Here is a 27,556-nt window from a genome sequence, read left to right as displayed (position 1 = left end):
CTAGTCGCCACCCCAGGTCGCGCCCCGCCGGAGACCCCGCCCACACGGGCCCCTCCGGGGCGGTCAAAACTCGGCACCAGGGGCGGCTGCGAAGGTCAAGCAGTGAGTAGAGCCCACTCGCGGGCGGTTAACCTCTGGACACCTTCCAAGCAGCCCGCAGCCCCCAGGCCTCGCCCCCGCGAGGAAGCCGCCAGGTACTTAACCCTTCCCTGGCCCGCCAAGCTCAGAGTTAACCTTTTCATGGTATCATCGCTTTGAGGTCCCTGGAGGTCTTTTCACCGTTAAGAACTTTGAGCAGCCTGGGGATATAGGGCCGGAGGTCAAGTAAGGTCTGCCATTGTGGTGACATCTGTTTCCCAGGCCTTCTGATTCTGGGTCACTGTTGCTTGGGCTGGTCATTCTCCGACCCGGGTTGTGAGTCAGCCGGTTCTAAGCCTGAGGTTCTATACGCTGAGTTTCTAGCTCAGAGGGGTAGGTGTCATAGGGCTGCATCCTGTTCTAGCCTTCATCTGCCCTGTCCATCCATTCCTGAGCTGTGGGCCTCACCTGGCAGAGTGTGGTGGTCCAGACCTTGCTTGGGAGGGAAACAATGTCACTAATTATCTCTGTGACCTTGGGGAGGTTGCCACACTTCTCTAAACCTGTTTTCTCTTTCCTAAAATGGGCATAATGATGGTACTTACCTCAGGGTTGTTATGGAGTTGAAACAGTCCAAGTAAAGCACTTAGCAAGGAACCCTTGATATCGTATGCATTCACTAAGCTTAGCTAGTCCTATTTCTTTAACATTTTCTAAGTGACTATTCTGTAGAGAGGTAATAAAATATAGTGGTATTTAGCAACTGTGGAGCCAGGCTGACAGGGTGTGCAAATCCCTGAAGGCGGGTATGCAGGAGAACTTTGGCAAATTCCTGAACCACCCCCGTACCTGTTTTTTCTTCTGTAAAAGGGGGATACTATTGGTATGAACTGCATAAGCTATAGTGAGGATTCAGTGATGTTACACATACATATGTGAAGCCCTTAGAACCGTTTCTGATTCAAATTTAATCATTTGTGCGAAGCACTGAAGATGACGCAGTGAATCCGCAAGGAGTTTACAAGGATATTTATAAAACAGTTTTGTCATGTAGTAGATAAAATTCTGGTTATACAAAAAGTCCTATGGGAGTAAAAAGGATGGGACTCCACGGATCAAGCACTTTGGAAAGTGTCGTGGAGCAGATGACACTGGGCTGAATCTTTAAGATTGACAAGAGGAGGAGTTCCTCTTGTGGCTCATTGGGTTAAGAACTCCACTAGTATCCATGAGGATTTGGGTTAGATCCCTGGCCTTGCTCAGTGGGTTAAGGATCCAGTGTTGCTGCAGCTGCCTGTAGGTCAAAGCTATGGCTTGGATTCAGTCCCTGGCCTAGGGACTTCCATAAGCCCTGAGTACAGCCAAAAAAAAAAGAAAAAAGACAAGGAATTTGCCTGAGAGGTGGTTCTGCAGTGTGGGTGTTGGATTAGAGTTGCTGCATGTAGAAACCATTCAGACTGAGAGGTCAGCATGAAAAAACAAAAATAGAGAGTTCCACTTGTGGTTCAGTGGTAATGAACCCAACTAGTATCCATGAGACTCAGGTTTGATCCCTGGCCTCACTCAGTGGGTTAAGGATCTGGTGTTGCCGTGAGCTGTGGTGTAGGTCGTAGATGCGTCTCAGATCCCGAGTTGCTGTGGTAGGTCAGCAGCTACAGCTCTGATTTGACCCCTGGCCTGGGAACATTCATATGCAGAGGGTGAGGCCCTGGAGATAGTATGTAGAGTGGGAAAAGGGTTTAGGAGGACACAGCACAGTGGACAGTTCAGGTTTGATAACATACATGATTTTTTTTTTTTTTTTGGTCATTGGCAACTTTAGTGAGAGAGGACATGTGGATTGTGGGAGGTTGCGGTCCATGCTGAAGGCGCTGAACTGGTACTTTCTGGCATGTGTCAGACACTGTGCGACATGCTTTATATTTTTAGGGGATAGAGAGTTGGGAGAGGAAAGGTGACAATTATGTCTCATAGTTAAAACTATTCTTGAGGAGTTCCTTGCGGGCCCATCAGGTTAAGAGTCCGGTGTTGTCACTGCTGTGGCTCAGGTTCGATCCCTGGCCTTGGAACTTCCTGATGCCATGGGTGTGGCCAAAAAATAAAAATAAAATCAACCCGGGATCTGAGACACATCTGCGACCTACACCACAGCTCACAGCAATGCCAGATCCTTAAAAAAATAAAAATAAAATAAAATTACCCTTACATACCCCATCTATTAAGTACATGTTAGTTTTGTGTAAAATACAAAACATGACAGTATACTATGATTGTGTACAGGATAAATGTTTATATTTCTTTAATCAAGGAGAAAGAAGAAAGCATATTAGAAAAGATATGGCGGAGTTCCCGTCGTGGCTCAGTGGTTAACGAATCCGACTAGGAACCATGAGGTTTTGGGTTCGGTCTCTGGCCTTGCTCAGTGGGTTAAGGATCTGGCATTGCTGTGAGCTGTGGTGTAGGTTGCAGACGTGGCTCGGACCCCACGTTGCTGTGGCTCTGGCGTAGGCCAGCGGCTACAGCTCCAATGTGACCCCTAGCCTGGGAACCTCTATATGCCTCAGGAGCGGACCAAGAAATGGCAAAAAGACGAAAAAAAAAAAAAAAAAAGAAAGAAAAAGAAAAGATGTGGAGTCCTCTTGTGGCACAGCAGCAGGTCAAGTATCTGGTGTTGTCATCGCATCGGCTCAGGTCACTGCTGTGGTGTGGGTCGACCCCTGGCCGGGGCATTTCCCCATGCTGTGGGAGCAGCCAAAAAAATGAAAAGAAAGCTGTGAACTTGAGCACTTGTCATCCACCCAACCTGGATATTCTTGCCACTGTGACAACAAAAATAAGGATATCATGGCTTAGAGGACAGATGGTAAGCCTAATCCATAGCCAGCTCAGCTAGTGGTTTAAAACATGGTCTTTACCCAGTGCTTGGGAATCCTGAACTGGTCACATCTGGTTGGGAATAGCTCAAGTATTCCACAATGCTACAAGCAATTTTAACTTTTTACTTTTTTTTATTGAGATGTCACATATACAGAGTATATTAATCTTAAATTGCTCAGTGGATCTTACATATTTATGCAGCAAAAAGATCAAGAACACTTCCAGCATCCCAAAGGGCTCCTTCTTGCTCTGACACTACGCCCCTAAAGTAACTCCTATTTGACCTCTATCAGGATAGGTTAGCTTTGCCTCTTCATCAGTTTCATGCAGATTAGGGAGTTCCTATCATGGCTCAGTGGAAACAAATCTGACTAACATCCATGAGGACACAGGTTCAATCCCTGGCCTTGCTCAGTGAGTTAAAGACCCAGCCTTGCCATGACCTGTGGTGTAGATCACAGACTCAGCTCAGATCTGGTGTTGCTTTAGCTGTGGCACAGGTTAGCAGCTACAAAAGGAGGGTGCGGCCCTAAAAAGACAAAAAAAAAAAAAAAAAAAAAAAAGTTCATGCAAATGAAACAAGACAGTATGCATTCTTTGTATTCTTTTGTCTGATGTATTTTTCTTGACAAGTGAGAGTCATTCATGTTGTTGCCCGAAATGGTAGCCAAGTATTTCCATTGTTTCACTGTATTCCACTGTATGGATGTTCTGCAACTTACTTATTCTACCGTAGATGGACATTTGAGCAGTTCCCATTCTTAGCTTTTAAAGAGAAAGCTACTGTGTACAGTACTGCAGAGTCTTTTGATGGACCTAGGCACCGAACCTAGTAAACCTACATCAGTGACCCCAGCCATAACAGTGACGAAGCTGGATCCTTAATCCACTGAACCACCCAGGAACCCCAAGGCACTTGTTTTTGTTGGATGCATACTTATGTGCAGAATTGCCAAGTTATAAGGAATTGCAATGTATAGATTTAACCACGTATAATTTTCAAGTTTCTCACCATGGAGGGGTTTTATTCAGAAATTCAATCATTCAGGTATTTTACAGCATGTAACACTTCAATAAGTTTACGAAGATATGTTCTTCTCTTCCTGTCCTTCTCATTTTTATCTCCTGGGGATGGTTTTATCAGTTCCTCAGCATTTTATTAGTGTTACTCTTGGCTCTCAAGCTCTTCAGTTTCTTCCCCAAAGCCGTCACGATCTGCGTGCCAGGCCACTGGAACAGTGAGTTGCACTTCTTTGTTAACAGAAAGCCCTTAAAAATCCTAAACACATTCTTCCCAACATGCGAGGATTGTTTTAGGCTTGATTGTTTCTATGCCCGCATAATATACAGCAACTGGCAATACTGGAGAACTTTCAACTCTTCCGACTCAAAACCACATTAAGATCAGGGTCAGCATTTATCGCTCTGGGGGTCTGGGAGTAATCACAACCTCATGCATGTGGCTTTGGACCAGCAATTCATGGTTAAATCAGCAGAGTGAGGAGTTCCCATTGTGGCACAGTGGAAATGAATCTGACTAGGAACCATGAGGTTGCAGGTTCCATCCCTGGCCTGGCTCAGTGGGTTAAGGATCTGGTGTTGCTGTGAGCTGGGGTGTAGGTTGCAGGCATGGCTTGGATCTGGCATTGCTGTGACTGTGGCATAGGATGGCGGCTACAGCTCCAATTAGACTCCTAGCCTGGCAACTTCCATATGCCTCTGGGTGAGGCCCTAACCAAAAAAAAAAAAAAGAAAAGAAAAAAAAAATCAGCAGAGTGAAGGATAGGGGTGATGTTGGGGGAGGAACACTTCAGTGCCTTTATGAGCATATTCATAAAGTGTGTGGTACCAGACTTCCTGTCGTGGCTCAGTGGTAATGAATCTGACTAGTATCCATGTGGACGCAGGTTCGATGGCTGGCCTCGCTCAGTGCGTCAGTGTTCTGTGTGGCTGTGGCTGTGGCATAGGCCAGCAGCTACAGCACCAATTTGACCCCTAGCCTGGGAACCTCCACATGCCATGGGTGCAGTCCTAAAACGCAAAAAAAAAAAAAAGTGTGTGGTACCTCAGAGTGGTACAGCTGCCTGTGAGCAGCAACACCAAAGCCCAGCCCTTTGTCTCTGAGGTCCTACTAGGCTTCTAGAATGTAAACTGTAGGAGTTCTTTTGTAGCACAGTGGGTTAAGGATCTGATGTTGTCACTGCAGCAGCTCAGGTCTCTGCTGTGGCTCAGGTTTGATCCCCTGCCCTGGAACAAGTGTGGCAAAAACAAAAACAAACAACAACAGAATGTAAACTATAAAAGCACATCAAGAAAAGTGTTGTGGCCACCCAGGGCTTTGCATTTGATTGTTAGACCCCAGAAGATTTGTTTTAGGGCACTGGGGTTTGGATCTCTGTAGAATCGCCTGACTACATTACCACCAGGAGGAGAGAGAGGTGGTCACAAGGTCATTAGCTGCTTTAAAGTCAGGGCCTTGTGTTTCCAGTTTGGAAATATCAGGGTAGTTGCACATTTTCCCCCAGAAGACACCAACCTCGTTATATTCTGGAGGATAGCCTGCCAATACTTTTGTAGTCGTCCTGGTGGATTTTGCTGCCTGTTCCTCCAAGATACAGCCTCATCGACAGTTGGGACCTTTTTGACATTGAAGTGGTTTCTAAAACTGTTACACCACCCTTGGCTGGTTTTGAAACCCTTCCATCCCAAGGCCGTCTTCTCTGGCAGGAAGTGTGACCTGTGGCTTGAGACCAAGAGCTTTTCTTTTTTTCCTTTTTCTCCATGTATGGCCATTGTTAGGCACCTATTTCTGCTTCATTTCTTCCTGGCATAAGCATGGTGCTTTTTCAGTCCTCATTCAAGTGATCATATGCACTTTGCTGTCACTGTAACAGTTGTAGGAAAATCTCATGACCTAGCTTCACAAATTTGTTCAAATTTTTTTTTTTTTTTTTTTTTTTAGGGCCACACCCGTGGCACATGGAAGTTCCCAGGCTGGGGAGTCGAATCAGAGCTGCAGCTGCTGGCCTACACCAGAGCCACAGCAACACCGGATCCAAGATGCATCTGCAACCCACACCACAGCTCACAGCGATGCTGGATCCTTAACCCACTGAGGGAGGCCAGGGATCAAACCCACGTCCACATGGATACTAGTCGGGATCGGTTACCACTGAAGCATTAGGGGAACTCCTTTTTTTCAACAGAGGATTGGAGGCTCTCCTGTTGACACTGGTGTGGCTCTGGTTACAGCTGTGGCACAGGTTCAATCCCTGGCCCCGGAACTTCCACACGCCACGGATGAGACAAAAAAAAAAACAACACAAAAAACCCCACTAGAACTGGAGTCGACTTCCTGTGAGACACACAGTGAGCTGCCCAGAACTGAGGCCAAGAGTACAGAGTCCAGTCTCCTGGCTCGGTGTCACGGTGGCTAGCGACCTTCTGCCCTATTGAATCTGAGGACTGCCGAACTCACATTGTGTGCCTACCATGAAACTCCCCCCACATCTCATTTAATCCCCACAATGAACACAGCCCAATTTTTACAGATTTATAAACTCAGGCTCGGAAAAATTAAACTTAACAAGGCAAGAGCTGATACATGGCAGCGTCTGGATTCCCAAAAACAGAAAAAAAAACCCAGAAGCCACTGCACCAAACCCAAGGGCGGTGACGAAATGGCGACTGCAGAAAACGTGTACCAGCCAAACGTGCGGCCGGCTCTGCCGCCAGGACGCCACTTACGTAACTTCGGCCGCGCCAGCGGGCGGGGCGCAGACTCCAGGGGGCGGCGGTCACGTGCTCAGCGCGGCGAGCGGGCGCCGGAGGAGCTCTTGCGCCGCCCAGCGGCGGCAGCTCTGCCGCGATCTCCGCCCAGCCCGCCGCATCCTCTGCCATCACCCCCGCCCCCGCCTCCGCCAACCTCCTTCCGGCGCTGGCGTTTGCGTCTGGAACATTCTGCGCCGGAACAAAGGCCCCAGGGCGGAAGCTAGGGCAACTGAGGGGTGGCTGTAGCTCCAGGCTCTGGAGGCGTGTGGGAGGAACTAGTTCGTCTGCAGATCCAGTAAACCAGGCTCCCCTCCTTCTCCTCCCCGCAGTTTCTTTACATTTCAAGGGCTCCCTTGCTCCAGCCCTCAGAAAATTGTCCTTACTTGGACTTCCTGCTGTGACACAATGGGTTAAGAATCCTACTGCAGTGGCTCCTGTAGTGGCAGAGGCAACCGTAGACGTTGGCAAAGGGTTAAAGGAGCCAGCGTTGCTGCAGCCGTGGCAGTAGGTCACAGCTGGTGCTCAGATTCAGTCCCTGGCCTGGGAACGTCCATCAGCCCCAGGTGTGGTCATTTAAAAAAAAAAAAAAAATTGTCCCTACTTCCCCATCTCTCTCTTCCTCTGTCACAGTAGTTCTTTCCAGGGAGCCTGCACAGGAGAGAAACTTTGGGTTCACATGGGAGGAGGGAGGCCGAGGTAGGAGACGCTCAAGTTATGCTAGAAACTACAGTGTAAAAGCAAATCAAGAAAAGTGTTGTGGCCACCCAGGGCTTTGCATTTGATTGTTAGACTCCAGAAGATTTGTTCCAAAAAACACTCCCTCTCAAACTGCCAACCTAGGTTAGTCCCCAGAAGTCTTAGCTGCCAAATCGAATGGCCCCTTGTTTATCCTTGCTAATATTTAAAAGACTGACGCCGCAATTTCTAGTTTTCCTACACCTTCATATCCTTTAGGGCCTCCACTTCGTTCTAGTGAATTCTAACTGGAGCTATCTCCCTGGATTATACTTTGTTAACCCCTCCAGTTAGTGCACGAGTCAGGGCATCTTATCTATAAGGCAATTAATTTTTTTCTTTTTAATGGCTGAACCTGAGGCATATGGAAGTTCCTGGGCTAGGGGTCAGATAAAAGCTGCAGCTGCTGCCCTACACAACAGCCATGGCAATACCAGATCTGAGCCACATCTGCGACCTATGCTATATCTTATGAAATGCTAGATCCTTAACCCACTGAGTGAGGCCAGGGATCAAACCTGCATCCTCATAGATACTAATCGGGTTCTTAACCCGATGAGCCACAATGGGAACTGCAGTAAGACAGTTACTTTTTTTTTTTTTTTTTTTTTTTAATCCTTTTAGGGCCACACTAGTGGCATGTGGAAGTTCCCAGGCTAGGGGTCTAATCGGAGCTGTAGCTGCTGGCCTATGCCACAGGCATAGCTCCCTGCAATGCCCGATCCTTAACCTGCTGAGCAAGGCCAGGGATAGAACCTGTGTCCTCATGGATACTAGTCAAGTTGGTTAACCACTGAGCTATGACAGGAACTCCTATAGTTACTTTTTTTTTTTTGTCTTTTTGCGATTTCTCCGGCCACTCTCATGGCATATGGAGGTTCCCAGGCTAGGGGTCGAATCGGAGCTGTAGCCACCGGCCTACGCCAGAGCCACAGCAACGCAGGATCCGAGCCGCGTCTGCAACCTACACCACAGCTCACGGCAACGCCGGATTGTTAACCCACTGAGCAAGGGCAGGGACCGAACCCTCAACCTCATGGTTCCTAGTCGGATTCGTTAACCACTGCGCCACGACGGGAACTCCTACAGTTACTTTTTAAAAGCACATTTAAGGAATTCTCTTGTGGCTCAGCAGGTTAAGGATCTGGCATCACTGTAGCAGCCTGGGTTGCTGCTCTGGCACAGGTTCAATCCCTGGCCTGGGAATTTGCAAATGCCAAAAAACAAAAACAAACCGCATTATTTACTGAGCACTTACTATGTGGCACGCACTGGGCCAGGCAGTAGGATGTAAAGAGAAACTGAAGGTCTTTTGGAGTTAGAAGCAGCCAACAGAGATGTGCTTGATGATCCATAAATTCACATTTAAAGATAAATCGTGTTTGCTGCCATCAAGGAAAAGCAGTGCATGGTAAGAGGGGGTCTAGTTTAGATTATTGGTCAGTAAAGGCCTTTCTGAGAAGGCCCCATTTAAGCTGAGGCCTAGAAGACCTCAGGATATAACCAAGCAGGACCCAATGGGGCCTTCCTCACACAGGCCTCCTCCTCCAAATCCTCTGCTTTAGCTCCTCTTTGAAGTGCCAGATAATAGTATCTGATGCAATTTCTGGAGTTGTTTTACAGATGCTAAAACCACTATCACATGGAAGAAATTAACTACTTGAGGACCATAAGCACATAGCCTTCCAGACCTACTGGTGCATAAGGATTGATGATGTTAACCCCTGTGACACTGCCCTTTAAGCAGAGGATTGTGGACCAGCTGATCACACACCCTGAGACTCCCCTCCCTCAGCTCGCCTTTAAAAATCCTTTGCTTGAGGAATTCCCATTATGGCTCAGTGGTAATGAACCAGACTAGTGTCCATGAGGACATGGGTTCAATCTCTGGCCCTGCTCAGTGGGTTAAGGATCCAGCGTTGCTGTGAGCTGTGGTGTAGTTTGCAGGCTTGGCTTGGACCTGCCGTTGCTGTGGCTCTGGCATAGGCTGGCAGTTGCGGCTCCGATTTGACCCTTGGGAACTCCCATATGGCGCAGGTGTAGCACTAAAAAGAAAAAACAATGCTTTGCTTGAGGTTAGTAGATGCAAACTGTTACATTTAGAATGGATGAATGAGGTCCTACTGTATTGCACAGGGAGCTATATCCAGTCTCTTGGGATAGACTAGGATGGAAGATGATATAAGAAAGGCAGAGTGTGTATGTATGACTGGGTCACTTTGCTGTACAGTAGAAATTGTCACAACATTGTAAACCAATTATACTCTAATAAAAATTTTAAAAACAATGTTTTGTGGAAACCAGTCAGGGATTTTTGAGTGTTTTGAGTACTAGCGGCCCTGGACTCCTTGCTTGGAGCCCTTCGATAAATGCTGCACTTGCAGAGTCAACCCACTGGTAGCTCCATATGCCACGGGTACAGCCATAAAAAAAAAGGTGAGACTCTGTAATATGCAGTTGTGTGCTGGAGCTGTCTTGAACAGGCTGTGAGAGCTGATTGTTAATTCTTCATGAATTCTGTGAGCTGGTTATTAAACAGCCATTTTTTTTTTTTTAAAGCGGGAGTTCCCTTGTTGCACAGCAGGTTAAGGATCCTATGTTGTCACTGCAGCAGCTTGGGTCTCTGCTGTGGTGTGGGTTTGTTCCCTGGCCCTGGAGACTTCTGCATGCTGTGGGTGAGGCCAAAAAGAAAAAAAATAAAATTGTATAAATATAATTTAAATAAATTGTATTAAAAAACAAAGGTTAGGAGTTCCCACTGTGGCACAGAGGAAATGAATCTGACTAGTATCCATGAGGACTCGGGTTCCATCCCTGGCCTTGCTCAGTAGGTTAAGGATCAGCATTGCCATAAGCTGTGGTGTAGGTCGCAGTTGTGGCTCAGATCCCACATTGCTGTGACTGTGGCTTAGGCCTCAGCTGCAGCTCCAATTGGACCCCTAGCCTGGGAACCTCCATATGCCACCGGTATGGCCCTAAAAAAGCAAAACGAAACAAAACAAAGGTTAAAAGTACTCAAAACTGGTCACTTTATAATTTAATTTTACCTCCTTTTGCATGAATTTGCTAGGGCTGCCATAAGAAAATGCCAAGTAGTTTAAGCAACAGAAATTCAGTTTCTCACAGTTCTGGAGGCAGTCCAAAATCAAGGTGTCAATAGGTTTGATTTTATCTGAGGCCTCTGTGCTTAGCTTGCAGGTGGCTGCACTTTTCTGTGTCTTCACAGAACACCTGTATCCAAATTTCCTCTTCTTTTCTTCTACTTTTTTTTTTTTTTTTTTTTTGGCTGCCCCGTGGCAAATGGAGTTCCCAGGCCAGGTGTCAGATTTGAGCCACAGTTGCGACCTGACCTATGCCGCAGCTGCAGCAATGCCGGCTCCTTTAACAAACACACTCTGCTAGGCCAGTATCGAACCTGCGTCCTGGCGCTGCAGAGATGCTGCCGGCCAATCCCGTTATGTCACAGTGGGAGCTCCCAAATTTCCTCTTCTTATACCGGTGAGATGGATTTGGACCCACCCTAATGGCCTCAGTTTAACTTAATCATTCTTTTAGGGCCTTGTCCTAATACAGTCACATTCTGAGGTACTAGGGGTTAGAACTTCAACATATGAATTTTGGGGGGTGAACAATTCAGCCCATAGCACTTTTACTATTATTTATGATCTTGAAATTACTTGCCTCTATTCTATCTGTGTGGTGGAAACACCGCATTTTGAATTGCTAGCTTGACATTAGCCATGGCGGAGGTATTTACACCAGAGCAATCAGTAAATGTTCAAAAGCCAGGCTTTCTGTTCTTGGAGAGCCTGCTGTCAAATATATACAGGCACATCACAGCTCTCAGTGTTGCTCAGTCTTTAGAGTATAATTTGAATGTGAAAAATGGGAAATTGATATGCACACAGGCAGGGCCCTTTTGTTGAAGTGCTGCAAACTTTGTATCTGGTAGAGATACAAAGAAAGTCTTTTTTTTTTTTTTTTTTTTCTTCCATCTTCGGCTGCACTCTCAGCATGTAGAAGTTCCCAGGCTAGGGGTCTAATCAGAGCTGCAGCTGCCAGCCGACATCACAGCCACAGCAATGAGGGATCCGAGCCGCATCTGTGACCTATGCCACAGCTTGTGGCATCACTGGATCCTTAACGCACTGAGTGAGGCCAGGAATCAAACCTGCATCCTCATGGATACTAGTCAGGTTCTTAACCCACTGAGCCACAACAGGAACTCCTTGTTATAATCAATTAATAATTTGGCTATAACGGATCCCCAAACCAGTGGCTTAACCAACTTTTCTCTTATAAAAAATAAGATTGGAGATAGGCAGTTCCATGTTGGTATGACTGCCTCATTTTATTTTCAGTATCATAGGCTTCTTTCCACTTTTGTTCTGGCATCTTAGCATGTGGCTTACATTCTCTGGGTCATCTCACAGCCTTAGGTGGTTTCTGGAACTCTAGCCATCATATTTCTGTTTTAGACAGGAAGTAAGAGAAAAGGGAGGAGGAAAAAAGGAACAGTCTAGAAGTTTTACCCAAAGACTTTCACTAATACATTATTGACCTATCAGCAATGAATGGAGGCTGAGAAATATTTTAGCTGTGCCCAGTGTTGTCCCAATAATATAAAAGTTCTTGGAGTTCCACTGTGCCACAGTGAGTTAAGGCAGTGAGGGTTCGCTCCCTGACCCAGGAACTTCCGTATGCCTCAGGTAGATAAATAAATAAAATTTCTATTCTATTAGTTTAAGAATGAGAAGACAAAAAAAAAAAAAAAAGTCCAATTAAAAAGGAAGCAAAAACATAATAAAAATAAAAAATAAGCAAAGAGTTTAAATAGACAGTTCTTCAAAGAAGATATACAAATGGCCAATAAAAAGATTCTTGGAGTTCCCCTCATGGCTCAGCAGCAATGAATCTGACTAGTGTCCATGAGGACGTGGGTTCGATCCCTGGCCTCACTTAGTGGATTAGGGATCCGGCATTGCTGTGAGCTGTGGTGTAGGCCAACAAACAGCCCCGATTTGACCCCTAGTCTGGGAATCTCCATGTGCCTCATGTGTGGCTCTAAATAGACCAAAAAGAAAAAAAAAAAAAACAAAACAAAACAACCCATAAAAAGATGCTTAACATCGTTAGCCATCAGGGAAATGCAAATCAAACCACAATGAAATACCACTTCACATCCATTAGCATGACTATAATCAAAAACAGATAAGAGCAAATGTTGGCCAGGATATGGAAAAATTAGAAGCTTCAAACACTGCTGCTGGAAATGTAAAGTGGGGCAGCCACTTTGGAAAACAGTTTGGCAGTTCCTCAAAAGGTTAAATATAGAGTTACCATATGATCCACTTGTAAGGAAAAAAATGCCAATGAACCAAGTTGAAATATCTGAGGGCCGGTTCTATTTGTAACAGATTTTTCAAGTGAAAATAGTTTCCTCCTGGGGATTTGCATATAATTTTTTATTTCAGGCTCCTAGCAAAACGCCTGGTACATAGTAGGCACTCAATATATATGGTGGAATATATGAATGAGAAGGTTAAAACTATAAGTATTTTAGAGTGAAATCTCCAGGTGGCAAAGAATCATGTCCTTCTTTGGAATTGATTCATTATAGTGTAGAATTCAATATTTTGATACTAAAAGTATGATTTTTGTATGGCTGCTAGTTGGGTATATAACCAAGGGAAATGAAAATACACGGCCACACAGAAATTTGTACATAAATGTTCATAGCAACATTATTCATCAACAGATGACTGCCTCTCCACAGGTGAGTGAAGAAATAAAGTTAAATGTGGTATAAACCAGATGACGAAATGCTGCTCAGTAATTAAACGGGGTGAAGTACTGGGATGTGCTACAACATAGATAAACCTTGAAAACATAATGGTAAGTGAGCAAAGCCAGACATAAAGGACCGCATGTTGCATAATTTCATTTATATGAAATGTACAATATAGACAAATCTCTAGAGACAAAGAGTGGATTAGTGTTGCCAAGGGTGGTGTTAGGATTGGGATGCGATGGCTAAGTGGTAATGAAAATGTCCTAAAATTTATTGTGTTGATGGATGTACAACTCTGAATATACTAAAAGCCTTTGACTTGTCATTTTCAATGGGTGAATTTTAGGGTTGTGAATTATATGTTAAGAAACTGATTTAGGAGTTCCCATCGTGGCGCAGTGGTTAACGAATCCGACTAGGAACCATGAGGTTGCGGGTTCGGTCCCTGCCCTTGCTCAGTGGGTTAACGATCCGGCGTTGCCGTGAGCTGTGGTGTAGGTTGCAGACGCGGCTCAGATCCCGCGTTGCTGTGGCTCTGGCGTAGGCCAGTGGCTACATCTCCAATTCGACCCCTAGCCTGGGAACCTCCATATGCCACGGGAGCAGCCCAAGAAATAGCAAAAAGACAAAAAAAAAAAAAAAAAAAAAAAGAAAAGAAAAGACACTGATTTAAAACAGTTCTGTCAGGAATATGGGAAAAATGAATATCAGGTAAGCAACTGGCAGTTTCTACCATTGTTAGTATTCAAATCATAAAGAGCTCCTACAAGTCAATTTTAAAAATTAATTATTTAGCAGAAACATGAAAAACGTTATGAGGAGATCCCATCATGGCTCAGTGATAATGAACCCGACTAGTATCCATGAAGATGTGGGTTCTATCCCTGGCCTCCCTCAGTGGATTAAGGATGCAGCATTGCTATGTGCTGTGGTGTAGAGCGAGGACGAGGCTCAGATCTATGGCTGTGGTGTAGGCTGGCAGCTGAGGCTTCAATTCGATCCCCAGCCTGGGAACTTCCATATGCTATGGGCCCTAAAAAGACAAAAAAAAAAAAAAAAAAAAAAAAAAAAAAAGAAAGAGAGAGATAAAGGATATGAAAAGGCCTTTAGTAAAATAAAGACATACAAAAATAAACAACCTCACTGACAATCAAAAATTAAAATTAGGAGTTCCCGTCGTGGCGCAGTGGTTAACGAATCCGACTGGGAACCATGAGGTTGCGGGTTCGGTTCCTGCCCTTGCTCAGTGGGTTAACGATCCGGCGTTGCTGTGAGCTGTGGTGTAGGTTGCACACGCGGCTCAGATCCCGCATTGCTGTGGCTCTGGCGTAGGCCGGTGGCTACAGCTCCGATTCAACCCCTAGCCTGGGAATCTCCATATGCCGCGGGAGCGGCCCAAGAAATAGCAACAACAACAACAACAAAAGACAAAAGACAAAAAAAAAAAAAAAAAAAAAGAAAAAAATTAAAATAAAAATAATTTTATGGCTATCTGATGAGGGCTATTATTAAAAGGATAGGAAAAATGAATGTTGGTGAGATGTAGAGAAAAGGAAACCCTCATACACTGTTGGTGGTGAGTCAGGCTAGGACCTGAGACTCTTTGCTGCTGAGCTGGCACCTGGACAAACATCTCCAGCAGCAAAATACAAAGAAACTATATGGGGCTAAAAATAGCAGTGTGCATGCCCAGTTGGGGCAAGTTATGGACAACAAGATACAAAAAGACCAAAAAACCTAACTGCCACCTATGAACAGCCAGGAACAAAAGCAGGGTATGGAGCATGCCCCCCCCAACACAACACCACAAAGGAAGCAGCCTGGGCCCATGTTACTCGTTTTTGCTCCCAGGAGCCCTCCCAAAAAGCCTTGCCTAAATTTCTTGTCTGGCCTCTTATCAATTTCTCTTGATAAAGGAAAGCCAAGAACCCTGGGCAGTAACAGCAGGAATTTATACTGGTGCAGGCATTATGGAAAACGGTATGGAGGTTCCTCAGAAAACTAAAAATAGAACTATCATATGATCCAGAAATTCCACCTGTAGGTATTTATCTGAAGAAAATGAAAATACTAGTTCAAAAAGATATGGGCAGAGTTCCCATTGTGGCGCAGTGGTTAATGAATCCGACTAGGAACCATGAGGTTGTGGGTTCAATCCCTGGCCTTGCTCAGTGGGTTAAGGACCCGGCATTGTCGTGAGCTGTGGTGAAGGTTACAGACGTAGCTCAGATCCTGTGTTGCTATATGGCTGTGGTGTAGGCCGGTGGCTACAGCTCCTATTAGACCCCTAGCCTGGGAACCTCCATATGCCTTGGAAGCGCCCTAGAAAAGGCAAAAAGACAAAAAAAAAAAAAAAAAAAAGATATGGACACCCCTGTGTTTACTGCAGTACTATTTAACAATAACCAAGATGTGGAAGTAACCTAAGCGTCCATCCATAGACGAATGGATAAAGAAATATGTAGATATAGTTAACCAGAAAGATGAACGAAATCGTGCCGTTTGTAACATGGATGGATTTGGAGGGTATTATGCTAAGTGAAATAAGTTGGAGAAAAACAATACCATGTGATTTCACTGATAGGTGGAAACTATAAGACAAAACAAGCTGACTCCTAGATACAGAGGGCAAACTGGTGGTTGCCAGAGAGGTGGGGAATAGAGAGATGGACAAAATGGGTGAAGGGGTTTAAGATGTATAAACTTCCAGCCATAAAATAAATCATGAGGATGTAATGTACACATAGGGAATATAGTCAATAATATTGTACAACTTTGTATGGTGATGGATGCTAACTGGTCACATTGGGGTGATCACCTCATAACATATAAAAATATCAAATCACTATGTTGTACACCTGAAACTAACATAATATTGTATAACTTTTTTTTTGGCTTTTTGGCTTATGGAGGTTCCCAGGCTAGGGGTCGAATTGGAGCTAGAGCTGCTGGCCTACACCACAGCCACAGCAATGCGAGATCCAAGCCGCATCTTTGACCTGCACCACAGCTCACGGCATCGCCGGATCCTTAACTGACTGAGCAAGATCAGGGATTGAACCCTCAACCTCATGGTTCCTAGTCAGATTCGTTTCTGCTGCGCCACGATGGGAACTCCATAACTTTTAAAAATGCCACAATAAACTAATCTCCCTGAAAAAAATAATGACATACTTATTTTTTTGACATATTAAGACTGGCAGGGGAGTTCCCATCATGGGTCAGTGGTTAATGAACCTGACTAGCACCCGTGAGAACACGGGTTCCATATCTGGCCTCCCTCAGTGGCTTAAGGGTCTGGCATTGCTGTGGTGTAGGTTGCAGACGCAGCTCGGATCCTGAGTTGCTGTGGTTGTAGCCGTGGCTGTGGTGTAGGCCAGCAGCTACAGCTCCGATTGGACCACTAGCCTGGGAACCTCCATATGCTGTGGGTGTGGCCCTAAAAAAAAAAAGAAAGGACAAAAAAAAAAAAAAAAAAACCTGGCAAAATTGAACACTGTAAACCAACTATAATGGAAAAAATTGAAATTATTTTAGACTGGCAAAATTAATATGTTGAACCAGAAATTGCACCTTTATTTTTTATTTTTTTACTTTTTCATCTTTTTAGGGCTGCACCCATAGCATATGGAGGTTCCCAGGCTAGGGGTCCCATCGGAGCTACAGATGCTGGCCTATGGTACAACCATAGCAATGCCAGATTTGAGCCGTGTCTGCGACATATATCACAGCTCACAGCAATGCCGGATCCTTAACCCACTGAGTGAGGCCAGGGATCGAACCCAAAAACTCATGGTTCCTAGTCAGATTCGTTTCCACTGTGCCACGATGAGAACTCCAGAAATTGCAGCTTCTAAGAATGTATTCCATAGAGCCATGCTACTCAAAATTTGGTCCATGGACCAGCAGCACTGGTATCACTTGAGAGATCAGAATCTAGGTTTTAATGAGATCCTTAGGCAATTCCTATGCACATTAAAATTTGAGAAGTACTGAGAGTTCCCACCGTGCTTCAGTAGGTTAAGAACCTGACTAGTATCCATGAGGATGCAGGTTCGATCCCAGCCTCACTCAGTGGGTTAAGGAGCTGGCATTGCTGAGAGCTGTGGTGTAGGGAACGTCCATGTGCTGCAGGTTCAGCTCTAAAAGGAAAATAAATTTAAAAAAAAAAAAATAAATAAATAAAATTTGAGCAGTACTGCTACAGTGTACTCATGAAGAAGAGTTAAGCTATATCTATGAGGGTTTTTATTGCAATGTGGACAATTTTTATAAAGGTAATATCCGTCAATAGGGAACAGCTAAAAAATTACCAGAGTTCTCTGGTAGCCTAGTGGGTTAAGGATCCTGTGTTGTCATTGTTGTGGCTTGGGTTCCATTCCTGGCCCAGGAACTTCTGCATGCCATGGGTGCAGTCAAAAAATTACCATATACGAGTTCTTGTTGTGGCTCAGCACTAAACCCAACCTGTATCCACGAGGATGTGGATTCAATCCCTGGCCTTGTTCAGTGGGTTAAGGATCCAGTGTTGCCTCAAGCTGCAGTGTAGGTTGCAGATTTGGCTCAGATCCAGTTTTGCTGTGGCTGTGGAGTAGGTCAGCAGCTACAGCTCTGATTCCACCTCTAGCCTGGGAACTTCCATATGCCACAGGTGTGTCCTAAAAAGAAAAAAAATGTTTAGTAAGATGAAAGATGTCCAAGATAAATTATTAAATGAAAATAACCCAGATGATGAACAGTATGTATAACTGAGGCCATTTTTGTTATTTACTTATTAATTTATTGGCCAGGCCCAAGGTGGTGCAGAAATGCTGGGTTCAGGAATTGAACCTTGCCACAGCAATGGCGTGAGACACAGAAGTGACAACACCAGATCCTTAACCCATTGAGCCACAAGGGAACTCCCACATTGTCTCTTTTAACTGTCCAGTAATCCCTGGAGATGGACCTGTTTATCCTCATATCACTTGTGAAAATTAAACCTCAGTAAAATTATATAACCTGCTGAGGAACACACAACTATTAAGTGGTAACATGGGTAGGAAACTGGTGTCTCTGACTTTAAAGCCTCTGCTAGTTCCATGATACCATGTGAACAGATTTGTCTATGAACTATATTATCCCAGCTCGACAGGGCAGGAGGTATTATTTCCTGTTTTCCAGCCCATGACATCTTCCATCAGATCACTTTGCCTGTTGCATAGTCTGTAAAACACCTTAACAGTTGATCACACGATATCTTAGCTTGTTACCTGATTGTTTTATGTATATTAGATTCTACAGAATTGGTAATATCTCCCTTCCCCCAGGCAGGAATTGTGTCATAAATGTTAAGGAGCCTTAGTTTGCTTTTCTCCCAAATATCTACTTCACGGGACTGGCGTGGAGATTAAATATCACTTGTGAAGGCATCTCACACAACGTCTGGCACACGCTCTCCAGGAACATTTGTTGCATCTCAACCTCTCTCTTTCCCCATCTCCTTCAACAAGTCACACAGGCTTGAGTCCCTGTGTGTGGCTCTATCAGTTCTTGTTGACCATTTGTATGACAACGTTGGATGGGACTGTTTTAGTTGGCACATGTTGGCTTTTTCTCCCTTTGTGTCCTACAAAAGGACTGCATCAAACTAATACAGGAGGAGGATGGAAATGGTCCCAAACTGGGTTTAGCAATCTACACAGCGCTTTGGCATAGGTTACACTCTTACGCTGTCCCTGTCAGTTGGTATAGTTAAGCGTATTTTACAGATGAGAAAATGGAGTTTTAAGTCGCTAGTAAATTGAAAATAATTAATGTATGGAACTTATACACGAGGGTTGGGGAACCAGACCACGCAGCTTGGGGTTTCTTCCCCGCCTTCTGCTTCAGGCAATGAGTTTCTTTTGAATTCACAGAACTTTACCCTGGATGTGGTCCGGTTCCTTTAAGGTCTCAGATGACGTAATGATAGCCACGCCCTCTACCACCTCCCCTCAGCTCTATTAAGCCCCGTCCTGGGCCAACCACCGCGCCACATCCGGGTTTCTGGCTCAGGGAAATTGGGCTCGTAACCAAGCAACTACTGGGGCACAAGCTTCGCGGCTGATTTTCAGCCCAGTTATTCGCGGCTCCTCTCTCAACTGCTGCCACACGCGGAAGCCGAATGTTCCTCCCACCCCCACCCCGTTGCCATAACAGCAGTACACAACGCCTTCTCCCTTGCCCCTCTACCAAACAACCCTTCCCTCCCCGGGGCCGAGACCTCTCCAGAAGAGCTTCTGGTTGAGCAGAACCAGGGTTTGCGCCCCATTGCAAAGGACTGATTGAGTGGGAAGGTTAGAGGCTGGTGTCCCAGAGGGGACAGGGAAATGGGGCTCCGCTTGGTGGAAGAGTTAGAAGAAAGGAGTGGAGCTGGGTTAGGGATGGGCGGGGAGGAGAGGAGGGAGGGGTCGGTCGGTAGGGAAATTTGGAGAAGAACCTGGCTTAAGGCAGAAGTGGGAGACCTGGGGAGAAGGAGGCCAGGAAGCTGGACACCGAAAGCTGGAGGAGTTGAAGCCACTGAGAAGGGCAGGAAAGGTCTTGAGGATCTGGGAAGGTGGCCAAGGGAGAGGGGTCCTTGGCGGGAAAGTGAAGTGGCGGTTGGGAGTCCAAATGAGATGTACACAGGGATGAGGAAAGAAGCAAAGCTGGCAGGAGGAAGTCGGAGGTGATAGGGTGATGGGAGGAGCACCAGGCAATGGAGATGAGGGAGGGTGGGCAGATGCTGAGGAGACCTTCTTTGTCAGGACGGGGACCTAGCTTGATCTGACTCCAGAGCCTTCAGCAGGGAAGAAAAATGTCAGATGAAGAGGATCTGGAAGACTTTGAGCCAGACCTGGACGATCTGGAAAGGGAAGATGACGAGAAGGAGATAGAAGAGTGGGAGGACTACAGGAAGGAGGGAGAAGAAGAGTCCGAGGAAGTGAGAGCACAGAAACGGAGGGGTCCCCAGATTCAGGGAGGGGGGTGGGCTGGAAAGGATGCCTGAGTCCACTTCATCCTGCAGTGGGTATCCACTCCCCTCACGGAGGACATGATGAAGGAAGGGCTTTCTTTGCTCTGCAAAACCGGTAATGGACTGGCCCATGCTTACGTCAAGCTGGAGGTTAAAGACAGGTGCGTTTATGGGAGACCAGAAGAAGTCTGAGGTTGTGGGGCCAAGTCTCCTTTCTCACCCTCCATCTTGGGTGTTCTGGCTCTGTTTGGGTCTCCGTCATCCTGGGCCAGTGAGGAGGGAAGGACAGAACCTACTTTTCAGGAGCCCTGTGACCCCCTGCATCAGAGCTGGCCTAGGGAATTGGAGGCTGAGGGTGTGTGGGGGGAATTCCTGTCGGACCCCAGCACTTGTCCTTTAAAATGTCAGTTCCCAGTCCTTCCGAGACACCAGGTCCCTGCCACTGTTAAGAACCTAGGTACTGGAGTTCCTGTCGCGGCGCAGCAGAAATGAATCCAACTCAGAACCATGAGGTTGTGGGTTCGATCCATGGCCTCACTTGGTTAAGGATACAGCGTTGCTGTGAGCTGTGGTGTAAGTCGCAGACGAGGCTTGGATCTGGCATTGCTGTGGCTGTGGTGTAGGCCAGCAGCTGTACAGCTGTAGCTCCATTTAGACCCCTAGCCTGGGAACCTCCATGTGCCGCGGGAGTGGACCTAAAAAGAAAAGAAAACAAAACAAAACAAAAAAACCTGTCTACTGGGAGTTTCCGTCGTGGTGTAGCAGAACAGAAATGAATCCGACAGGAACCATGAGGTTTCAGGTTCCATCCCTGGCCTCTCTCAGTGCGTTAAGGATCCGGCATTGCCATGAACTGTGGTGTAGGTCGCAGATGCAGCTCAGAACTGGTGTTGCTGTGTCTGTGGGATAGGCCAGCAGCAGTAGCTTCAATTAGACCCCTAGCCGGGGAACTTCCATGTGCCTCAGGTGTGGCCCTAAAAAGACAAAAAAAAAAAAAAAAAAAAAAGAACCCGACTACCTTCTCTTCCCCTTCCTGTTCCTCTCGTCTGTCACCCACTCTTCTTTCCTTTATAAGCCATTTTCATACTGCCCTCTGCTCTAGCACCTCTGCCAGTGCTTTCTGGATTCTTTTTTCTTTTGCTTTTTACGGCTGCACATGTGGCATTTGGACCATCCCGGGCTAGGGGTTCAATGGGAGCTAAAGCTGCCAGCCTACACCACAGCCACAGCAACGGAGGATCGGAGCTGAGTCCGTGAACTACACCACAGCTCACAGCAGTGCCAGATCCTTGACTCGATGATCAAGGTAGGAATTGAACCCAAATCCTCAGTGATACTAGTTGGATTCATTTCCACTGCGCCACAATGGGAACTCCGATCGCTGGATTCTTTTTTTTTTTTTTTTTTTTTTTGTCTTTTTAGAGCCACAGCTGCAGCATATGGAGGTTCCTAGGTTAGGGGTCCAATTGGAGCTATAGCTCCTGGTCTACACCAGAGCCACAGAAATGTGGGATCCAAGCCTCGTCTGAGATCTACACCACAGCTCACGGCAATGCCTGATCCTTAACCCACTGAGTGAGGCCAGGGATCCAACCTTTGTCCTCATGATGCGAGTTGGGTTTGTAAACCACTGAGCCACGACGGGAACTCCCGATTGCTGGATTCTTAACCCTGACCCTGGCCTCTGCCGTCTCCTAGGGATCTGACAGACATCTACTTGCTGCATTCCTACATCCACCTGCGCTACGTGGATATTTCTGAAAACCACTTGACAGACTTGTCTCCGCTCAATTACCTCACTCACCTGCTCTGGCTGAAAGCTGATGGCAACCAACTGCGGAGTGCCCGGCTGAACGAACTGCCGTACCTGCAGATTGCCAGCTTTGCCTATAATCAGATCACTGACACTGAGGGCATCTCTCATCCTCGTCTGGCCAGCCTGGATCTCAAAGGTGGGGCCTCAGGGATGGGGGTCACAAGATTCCTTCCTATCCTGGGGCCAACAGAATGGGCAGTATGGTCCTTGGCTGTGCTGCATAGCAATTGCATTCATTCATTCACTTATATTCAGACATTCGTGATGATTCACGATGGCAGTTCTATGTGCTGGAGATACCACAGTGAACAAAATAAATTCCTCTTTCTTTCTCTCTCTCCTTCCCTCCCTCCCTTCCTTCCTTCCTTTCTTGCTGTGTCTGCAGCATGCAGAATTTCCTGGCCCAGGGATCTAACCTGAGTCACAGCAGCAACAATGCCAGGTCCTTAACCTACTGTGTCACCAGGGAACTCCGAAAATCTCTAATCTCATGTTCTTTCCATTCTAGTCGAGGGAGACAGGCAATTATCAATGATCACAATAAATAAGTACATTTATAAAGCATATTGAAAGCAGTTAGGTGCTATGGAAAAAAAAAAAAAGATCCGGGTAAAGGGAATCAGGTAAACAGGTTGGTTTGGACAAGTGGCATTGGGAAGTTGACATCTTAACAAAGACTTGAAGGAGAGGGAGTGAGCCATCTGGATTGCTTGCTGGGCATCCCTTATTCACTCCTGGCTTAGGAGGACATGCCCATTGGGCCCTTGACCACCAGATCAACCACCCTGGGTTGCCCCAGGGCCTGGTGGTGTTAAGTCTGGGCTCTGTCCTTCCTTATATCCACATGGCATTAGAGAAGATGAAGTGGAGGCTCCCCAAATTCAGGCTTTATTGCTGAACATTCGGAGGGGCTCTTTGAACTCTTGACATGATCCTTCTCCTCAGGGAACCGCATCCCCATGGTGACAGGTCTGGACCCCCAAAAGCTGATCAGCCTGCACACCCTGGAGCTTCGGGGCAACCAACTGAGCAGCACCCTGGGAATCAACCTTCCTAAGCTGAAGAACCTCTTCCTGGTAGATCACTGGGTGAAAAGATGGTTGGTGCCAGGAAGGGGACACCTGTCCTGGGGGCCAGGATGCCTGGCTTCTAGGAGCCTCATCTACTAACTCCATCAGCATCCTGATAATTGGTATCATTTATTGAGCCCTTACTTGGTGCCAGATGCTGTGGAGATGCAAAGTCAAAACAGACAATGTGCTCACCACCTAGCAGGGCTGGTAATAACTAATGAGTGGACAATATAGAGACAGTCTGCTTTGATACAGGTAGCAGCATAAGTAAGGCACAGACATGAAGCTAAGGAGGCTATTTATGTGTCTAGCCTTTTAGTTTTTTTTTTCTCTCTCTCTCTTTTTTTTTTTTTTTTTTTTGGCTTTTTAGAGCCACACTTGCAGCATATAGAAGTTCCCAGGCTAGGAGTCAAATCAGAGCTGCAGCTGCTGGCCTACACTACAGCCACAGCGATACCAGATCTGAGCCGCGTCTGCAACCTACACCAAAGCTCATGGCAATGCTAGATCCTTAACCCACTGAGGGAGGCCAGGGATTGAACCCGTATCCTCATGGATACTAGTGGGGCTCATTACTGCTGAGCCACAATGGGAGCTAGATTCTTTTTTTTTTTTTGACTGTGCCTGAGGCATGTGGAAGTTCCTGGGCCAGGGATTGAACCCACACCACAGCAGTGACAGCAACAGATCTTTAACCCACTGTGCCACCAGGGAACTCCTAGTCTTTAAGATTTTTAAGCTTCTTCATTCCAGGATGGTGCTGTAGCCATTTCTCCCCAGTGGAGCAGTTTGGGCTCTTGGGCTGGAGAGTAGGTTGAAACATCTAATGAGAGGTGGCGGTGGTGGGCAGTGGGCAGTTATTGCTGACCTTTCTCTGGGCTGGCAGCTTCTGGATTCTTCTTCTTTTTTTAGAGCTGCACCCGTCGCATATGGAAGTTCCCAGGCTAGGGGTTGAATCGGAGCTACGCTGCCAGCCTGCACCCAGCCACGGCAATGTGAGATCTGAGCCACATCTGCCACCTACACCACAGCTCATGGCAATGCCAGATCCCTGGCCCACTGAACAAGGCCAGGGATCAAACCCACATCCTCATGGATACTAGTCGGATTTGTTTCTGATGTGCCACAATGGGAGCTCCCTGGATTCTTTATTCTGCATGGATTTCTACCCACCTCTCTTTCTCTTGCACCCTCCTACTTTTCTTATATTTGCTTTTTTGCTGCATCCCTTTCTGATTTCTCTTCCTTCCTCATCCCTTCTCCCATCTCGCAATCTATCTACTGTATCCACGGGGGTCTAGGCCCAGAACATGTTGAAGAAGGTGGAAGGTTTGGAGAACCTAAGCAATCTCACTACCTTGCATCTTCGGGACAACCAGATTGACACTCTGAGTGGCTTCTCCAAGGAAATGAAATCACTGCAGTACCTCAACCTAAGGTAGGCATCCTCTCCAGGCCCCACCTCACCCCTACCCTTTTCTGGGAGCCACATTTTTTTTTTCTTTTTAGGGCCCCATCCGTGGCACATGGAGGTTCCCAGGCTAGGGGTCGAATCAGAGCTGTAGCTGCCAGCCTACGCCAGAGCCAGAGCAACACGGGATCCTTAACCCACTGAGCAAGGCCGGAGGTTGAACTCAGGTCCTAATGGATACTAGTTGGGTTCGTTACCACTGAGCCACAATGGGAACTCCCAGGGGGGATTTTCTTTAACCAACTCTTGTGTGATGGAGCATGTTATGTGTTTCTCACAGCAAAGATGTAAGGAAATGGCCTCCCTAGTCAACAAGGCCAAATCCTTGAGGCTGGCAATGGATAGAGGATCTTCCAGTAGGGAGCCATGGTTATATCTTGAAGCCCCAATTCCTGCCCTGACCCATGGAATGATCTCTTGCTCATTAGCTCTGCCTTCCTGGTCTGGGAGGGTGGAGGGGGTACTGTTTTCTGGTTAATGGTCTGGACAGAGATAATGGACCTTCCTCAGAAGCTATTAACCGGTGATGTTTGGAAGTAAATGTACGGGGAGGGGGTTGTCTCCGTGACTTGGAGGTGCCTCTGGGGCCAAAGACCTGCAACACGTAGGACAGTCCAGTGGGAAGTGCGAGTAGCACTTTGGTTAGAAACACTGGGAGAGGTTCAGCACCTCCTTTGAGATGAGGCTGAAGTCTTTAAGCCTGATTTTCAAAGGTACAAAGCAAGAGTATGTAAATAAACATCCATGAGCATGGGGACAAGGAGACACTCTAGGGGAGGAAGCTTATTCTTCAGGCTGGGAGGCCCTGACCCACCCCTAGCTCTAGGCTCCTTCCTGTGGGAGCACCAAGGTAGTACCCGCTCCATGAGCCTGGAGCCCAGCTCCTCCTCCACTGGCTTGGGTCCTAACTGCTTCTTCTTCTTCTTCCTTTTTTTTTTTTTTGTCTTTTCTAGGGCTGCTTCCTGTGGCATATGGAGGTTCCCAGGCTAGGGGTCTAAGCGGAGCTGTAGCTGTAGCTGCTGGCCTACGCCAGAGCCACAGCAATGTGGGATCCGAGTCGAGTCTGCGACCTACACCACAGCTCACGGCAACGCTGGATCCCTAACCCAGGATTGGAACCTGGGTTGGCCAGGGTTGGAACCTGCAACCTCATGGTTTCTAGTCGGATTCGTTAACCACTGCGCCACAACGGGAACTCCATTCAGGGTACAGGTTTGATCCCTGGCCCTGCTCAGTGGGTTAAGGATCCGGCGTTGCTGTGAGCTGCGGTGTCAGTTACAGACACAGTTCGGATCCTGTGTTGCCATGGCTGTGGCGTAGGCCAGAAGCTATAGCTCCAATTCCACCTCTAGCCTGGGAACTTCCACATGCTGCAGCCTTAAAAAGAAAACAAACAAACAAAACAAAACCAGGTTTGAGACCCAGCTTTACTGCTCAAAAAGGATAAACACAGCACATTACAGAATAGACTGTGGCACCTAGGGAGTCCCTGAGGGGCAGAAGCAGGACAGGAGTAGGGCTGGACAGCATCTCATGGCAAATCTGACAATGCTTGGAGGGCCAGTCCACAGAGGCCATGTTTCTAGAGAGACCAGAGCCCCGTGGGGGATTTCTCCCAGGCCCTTTTCCTGGAAGGCAGCTGGCCTCCAAAGCCCCATCTCCCCTGGTGAACCCCTCCCGACTGCACCTGCAGGGGCAACATGGTGACCGACCTGGGGGAGCTAGCCAAGCTGCAGGACCTGCCCAAGCTGCGAGCCCTGGTGCTGCTGGACAACCCGTGTGCAGACGAGAGTGACTACCGCCAGGAGGCCCTGGTGCAGTTGGCACACCTCGAGCGCCTGGACAAGGACTTCTATGAGGAGGAGGAGCGGGCTGAGGCCGATGAGATCCGGCAGAGGATGAAGGAGGAGCAGGAGCAGGAGGCTGAGCCCGAGGCTGAATCGGAACTGGACCAGTCATCCATCTAGTAGTTCCTCTTGTCTCTAAGGGTGTTGGGGGTGGTGGGGGACAAGGAGGCAAGAGGAGGAGGCCAAGGGCCCAGCAGATGGGGAAGAGGAGTTGCTGTAGGAGGAGGTGGGTAAGGAAGGCAGAGGTCTTGGGGAGACCCGGGTAAGGAGTCAGGGGTGTCTCGGGGCGAGGAGAAAGAACCAGAGGGCCTGGGAGAATCTGAGAAAGGTTGGGGAGATACATCAGGAGGCCTGAAGAGTAAGTGAAAAAAACTGGGGTGGCAGAAATGTTGGTGTGGGCTCAGCAGCCACGCCTGCCAGGGAATGCCAACTCTGGGCCCTGGTGGGGGTAGAGCTGGGGGCAGTGTATGTTAGGATGACTGCTGGACCAGGGAAGAAGGCAGGAGAGGAAGATCTGGAGCTAAAAAGAACAGGATACCAAGCAGAAGGGAGAAAGGAGGGCAGGGCGAGGCAGAGAGACTAAACGATGAGCCCAGGGAACGGTGGCAGCTGGCATTTCAGGTGGGGCAAAGACAGCAGTGGGGGTGCTGTTGGGCCCTGAGGCTTGGCTCCTGTCCTCTTCCTCCAGGAGACTAAAGATGCTGGTCCCAGGACTGAGAAGATTCCCAGCTGGGGGGGCTGCCACATGTACACTCCTCATGAGACAGGTGATGGCTTCTTTTGCCTAGGCCCTGGGGTGCCTAGGCAAGTGGCAGCCCTCAGGCAGGTCTGGTGGGAGCCAGGCCCGTTTGGGCTGAAAGGATGCTGGAAGAATTGGCTACAGAGGAGCTGCGGAGGTGGCAGTCTGGGGTATTAGGAACAGTTTGGTTTTCCAATAAAGAGCGTTTTGATACTCTTGGGTTTGACGAGGTTTGCGAGATAGTCTGTCATGGGCTTGACTGGCTGATTACTGGCGTTGGCGTGAGGCTGAGGCTATTACTTTTCAGGGGGTATGAGTGTGCGTAGGAGGGTGGTCAGGTCTCAGGTAGCCCTCCGCCCCTCCAACATCGCTCTCCTCCAGC

At 47.2% G+C, this 27,556-nt stretch overlaps 1 protein-coding gene across 5 annotated transcripts; it reads left to right on the top strand.

Moving 5' to 3' along the window:
• On the top strand, positions 69-27,400 carry LRRC23 (leucine rich repeat containing 23). Of its 5 annotated transcripts, none has more exons than XM_013987385.2 (8): positions 69-194; positions 20,020-20,195; positions 20,280-20,389; positions 21,927-22,180; positions 22,990-23,120; positions 24,419-24,555; positions 26,282-26,554; positions 27,124-27,391. In XM_013987385.2, coding segments are annotated over exons 2-8 (1,032 nt in total). In that variant the 5' UTR covers positions 69-194; positions 20,020-20,069; the 3' UTR covers positions 27,125-27,391. The 5 variants fall into 5 exon arrangements, with proteins under 5 accessions (XP_013842839.1, XP_005652653.1, XP_003126572.2 ...); XM_005652596.3 differs by lacking the exon at positions 69-194 and adding an exon at positions 17,939-19,569 and having other exon boundaries at positions 20,061-20,195; XM_003126523.5 differs by lacking the exon at positions 69-194 and adding an exon at positions 17,942-19,569 and having other exon boundaries at positions 27,124-27,400.

This window comes from Sus scrofa, chromosome 5 (assembly GCF_000003025.6).
Source record: "Sus scrofa isolate TJ Tabasco breed Duroc chromosome 5, Sscrofa11.1, whole genome shotgun sequence".
In the NCBI taxonomy this organism is placed as follows: Eukaryota; Metazoa; Chordata; class Mammalia; order Artiodactyla; family Suidae; genus Sus; species Sus scrofa.
Note: the sequence above shows the minus strand (reverse complement) of the source record. Positions and strands in the feature narration are given on the sequence as shown.